At 64.7% G+C, this 4,771-nt stretch overlaps 1 protein-coding gene across 1 annotated transcript in view; it reads left to right on the top strand.

Moving 5' to 3' along the window:
- Positions 1-519: 519 nt before the first annotated feature.
- UNCX (UNC homeobox) overlaps positions 520-4,771 on the top strand; it is a gene marked incomplete at both ends in the record, with an annotated part of 4,340 nt that continues 88 nt past the window's right edge. Inside the window, 3 exons of the mRNA XM_082490279.1 lie at positions 520-769; positions 1,907-2,082; positions 3,822-4,771. The exon at positions 3,822-4,771 is cut by the window's right edge and continues 88 nt beyond it. Of these exons, the coding sequence (XP_082346405.1) occupies positions 520-769; positions 1,907-2,082; positions 3,822-4,771 (1,376 nt within the window). The remainder of the gene's footprint in view (positions 770-1,906; positions 2,083-3,821) is intronic.

Genomic DNA, 4,771 nt, shown 5'->3' with positions numbered 1-4,771 from the left:
GTGGCGAGGCTGTGTGTGTCTGTAACTCCGGCTGGTCGGTATTTCACCGGGTATCAGGCAGATCCGTGAGTTCCCCACCCCACCCCCCCGACACCCCCCTCTCTTCTCCCGCGACCCCCCACCCCCCCCCACCCCCGCCCTCCTCGGGCCGGAGTTCCTATCAAAGCCCCCCTTGTCTTGTTGTGACAGCTCTGATATTGTTTATTGAGGCTGGATGTCAGGTATAATTAGCAATCGATATGGAAAACGTTTGCTCCCCACACTGGCACGTCTCTGACGTCAGGACCGATTAACGTTTCTTATTGGTCCCAAATTCCCCCAGCCTGAGCTAATTATTGGGAGCCTGATGTTGATAAAGTTAAAGCGCCCGGGCGCCCTGCAGCATGAGCCCCTCGCCGCGCCGCCGCCTCCTCCTCTTCCTCCTCCTCCTCCTCCTCGGGCAGCAGCACCCCCGGCCCCAGCCGCCCCGCCGCCCGCGCCCCCAGCCCCGCCGGCACCCCCCGCGCTAGAGCCGCCCCCATGATGGACAGTCGCATCCTGGAGCATCCCCATCCCCAGTTCGGGGGGATGGTGGGTTTCCCTTACCCGCTCGGGCACCACCACGTCTACGAGCTGGCCGGGCACCAGCTGCAGTCGGCGGCCGCCTCCGTCCCCTTCTCCATCGATGGATTACTGAGCGGCTCCTGCGCCGCCTCCGTGGTCAACCCGGCGCCGCTCATCCCCTCGGGCTGCGGGGTGAGCGGGGACACGCAGCCCTTCAAGCTCGCAGGTAGGAGCGGCCCCGTGTCCCCGGCGTGTGTCCCCCCCCCTCCCCGCCCCGACCGCCCGGAGCGTGTCAGCGCGGAGGGAGAAAAAACACCGCGCCCCCCCCCCCCCCGCCCCGCATCCCCAGCTGAGATGTTGGGGGGTCAGGATAGAAAGGGGGGGGGGGATGGCTGTGCTGGCCCCCCCCGAGGGGGCGGAGAGGATGGGGGTGGGGGGAGCCCCGGGCCGAGCCCCGGGAGCATCCCCTGTTCTACCGGCGCGGGGCCACGCGTGTGCCCTGAACAATAGCGGGCCCGGCCCGGTGCCGTCCCCAAAGTTCATTTCTGGGGTGGGGGCTCGGATCAAACCGTTTAAAAAAAAAAAGGGGGGGGGGGGAATCGGTGGAGTTTGGGGGACTGAAGAACGGTAATTATATTTTATATATTTTTTTTAAATGGTTTAACGGAAGGGAAGCGCTCTCCTTCCCTCCCCACCGGCCTGTGGCACCGCTATTGTTCAGCTATTAAAACACTCCGTCGCCCCAACATCCTTTTTATTAATCCTGGAGCGGCCCCGCTCTGCACCTCCACTCAATAAAAAAAAAAAAAATCTGATTTTTATTAATTTTCCCACCCGGCGGAAAACGTTAGGAGAGGCACAGCGAGGGCTGCGGACCCCCGGCCCGGGGGTGTCCGTGCCCGGAGAGGCTGCCGGTTCCCGGCCCCACGCCCGCCCGTGCCCGGGGGGGCTGCGGGATGCCCCGCGTGGGGCCGGGCCGTGAGCTGCGGCCCACGCCGGTGCTCGGGGTGGGGTTGGGAGGGGGCCGCTGGGGAAGGGGAAGAAGGGGGGCTTTTAATTTTAATTTTATTTTTTTTTTAATGAAACCTTTGGTGGCTGGAGCAAATATTGGAACTTCTCTCTCTCTCTCTGCCAGCTGAGTGCCTGTGGAGAGCTTCCTTCAGGAATAAATGTTCTGTAAAGTACATTTTCGGAGGAGGCGAGGGCAGATCGGGTTCCTCCCCATTTTTAGCGCAGGTGTGTGTATAATCCCGCTCTTTTACCAACGCTGCCGAGCACAAAAGTTAAAAGGCTCCTGTGAATGGCAGGGAGGGGGGGAGAAGGCCTGTCTTCCAGGGACCTGAGGGTATTTCTGCCTTTTCAGACTCGGGTGACCCGGACAAAGAAAGTCCTGGCTGTAAGAGAAGACGAACCCGCACCAATTTTACTGGCTGGCAGCTCGAGGAGCTGGAAAAGGCGTTTAATGAGAGTCATTATCCGGACGTGTTTATGCGAGAGGCTCTGGCTCTCAGGCTGGACTTGGTGGAGTCCAGAGTGCAGGTAAAAGCCCCGTGTCCCCCTCCCCCGTTGCCCCCCTCTCCCCCTCCCTGCGCCGAGCGGTCCCCGGGGAGGCCCCGGTAGCCCGGACCCGCAGCCCCGCACCGGGACGGGCCCGCAGCCCCACTCCTCCCGGCCTTCTCCTTTTGTCTCGTTGCCTTGCACTGCTCCTTCCTCGTTTATTTGCTTATTATTATTCCCTTTTATTTTTTCTTTATCTTACAAACGTGCCCCGAATAGTGGCATCACAGCCTAGGTTCCCTAAACATTTTTTTTTTTAATTATTTTCCCACTGTAAACATTTTTCTTAAATGAGCCAAAGGCGAAAAATTAGTATGCAAATATGAGGCTTAATCACGGGCCAGGGTACGCCGGAGAACGTCAATAAATGCATCGAGAGCGCGCGGAACTTGTAAAAACTTAATTTTAACGAATTGCTCGGGCCCGGGGCCGGACGGGCCGGGGAGGGCAACCGTCTGTCTGCTTCCAGTGATTTTGAGGGGGGGGAAAAAAAACCCAACTCCAAATGGGGATGGAGGCGGGGGATGCGGGTGCGATGCGGGAAGGCTGTTGGATCTCCGGGCGCTGTTTCATCCCGCGGTGGCGGCGAGGCCGAGCCGGTGCCGCCGTGCGGGGCGGTGCGGGGCGGCCTCGCGTGGGCCGCGTGTGCGGGGAATGCGTCCTCGAACCCATCCCGGGGGGGTGGGGCCGATCCCACCCCCACCCCGGGATGCGCTGACGCCGTTTGCCGCGGTTCCTCCATCAGCTTTGTTTCGCGGGGTCTTTTCCAGCCGCCTTTTCCCTCCCGGCTCCGGGAACATCCTCTCCGCCGCGCCCGGGGCCCGGGAGCCTGCGGGGCTCTCCCGGGGACGGAAGGAGCCGGCCGCGGGTCACCGAAATCCCCGCGGTGCTCCCGAGTTGGGGTCGCGCTCCCGGCTCTAAAAGCAGCCGAGGGCTCCGGCTGGGAACCGGCGCTGCCGAGAGCTCCGCGGGTGCGGAGGGAACGCGTTGTGCCCCGCCGGCTGCGCGGCCGCGGATGCCGAAGCGGGCTGGAGCAGAGAGGATTTAATTTAATTTATTTATGTTTTTCCTTCCCATAATGTATAACAAACCCAAGAAAAAAAAAAAACAAAACAAAAAAAAAACCACCAAAAAACATTTTGGGCCGATTCAACCTCTCTGCTCCGGCCCCGGGGACGGGCGGGAGGCCCAGGCCCCGCTCCGCCCGGGCGAGGCGACCCCCCCCTCCGCCGTTCCCGCTTTCCGCCCGCTCATTTTGTTGTGTTTTAGTGCATTTTGCGCGCTGCTGCGGAGGGATCGGGCCCGGCCCCGCAGGCCGAGGGCTCCGGCGGGGGCTTCTGCACCCCTCGGCCGCGGAGAAGAGCCGAGAGAGGAGGTTAAGGGGGTGTTATCCCTTCCCCTCCCCGCAGCGCCGGTGCGGGAAGGGTGCAGCGTGTGTGTGCGTGAGTGTGCACCCCCCTCTCTTGCTTTTTTTTTATTTTCTACCTTGTGGATACCTCTTCCCACCCCCCCCACCCCACCCCCCCTTGCTCTCCGTCTCGCAGACTGCCGGCCCTGTGGACGGGGGCTGCCGGCACTTCGAGGGGGGGGGACGGGGGAGGCCTGAGCTGCGCTTCTCCCCCCCCCTCCGTCACCACCACCACCAACCCCCTTTTCCGCCCTGGCCACCGCGGGGGGCCGGTGCGCTGGGTGTTAATTGCTTCTCGTTGTTCGGTGTGTAGGTTTGGTTCCAAAACCGCCGGGCCAAATGGAGAAAGAAAGAAAACACGAAGAAGGGCCCGGGGCGGCCGGCTCACAACTCCCACCCCACGACGTGCAGCGGGGAGCCCATGGACCCCGAGGAGATCGCCCGCAAGGAGCTGGAGAAGATGGAGAAGAAGAAGCGCAAACACGAGAAGAAGCTCCTCAAAAGCCAAAGCCGCCACCTCCACTCGCCCAGCGGCCTCTCCCTGCACAGCACGCCCAGCTCCGACAGCGACAGCGGCGGCGGGGGGGGCCTCTCGCCCGCGCCCCCCGAGGCCAAACCCCGCGGGCAGCCCCCGCCGCACCACCCGCCGCCCCCCGCCGCCCCCTCCGAGCCGCCCCCCGGCACCTGCGACCAGACGGCAGAGCCCTTCTACCCCGGCCAAAGAAGCGGCAGCGGGCGGCTCCAGCGCCCGCCCGACAAGGACTGCGCGGCCGCCCCGTCGGGGGACGGCAGCGGGAGCGCGGGGGGGGCCCGCGGCGCCGGCAGCTTCCACAAGCTCAACCCTTTCAGCGTGGAGAGCCTCCTCTCCGACTCGCCCCCCCGCCGCAAAGCCGCCCCGGACTTCCCCGGCCTCCCCCCCTGCGCCCCCCGCACCCTCATCGGCAAAGGACACTTCTTGCTCTACCCCATCACTCAGCCCCTGGGCTTCCTCGTCCCGCAGACCGCCCTGAAGGCCAGTCCGGGCCCCGAGGCCGGGCAGCCCCCCCGGGACTCCCCGCTGCCCGCCGCCAACCCCGGCCCCCCGGGTTGCAGCGCGGAGCCGCCGCCCGCCGGTGCCCAGCCCGGTCCCGGCTCCACGGACTCGGCGGCTGCGGCGGGATCGGTGCCCCCCCCGCCGGCCGGCGCTTCCCCCCGCTCCGCGGCCGCGCAGGGTGACCCGGCGGCGGCCGCCCCCGCGGAAGGCGGTAGTTTCCCCCGCCCCAA

This window comes from Vanellus vanellus (genome assembly GCF_965231255.1).
Source record: "Vanellus vanellus genome assembly, chromosome: 14".
Taxonomy (NCBI): domain Eukaryota; kingdom Metazoa; phylum Chordata; class Aves; order Charadriiformes; family Charadriidae; genus Vanellus; species Vanellus vanellus.
This window is presented reverse-complemented; position numbering and strand designations above follow the sequence as displayed.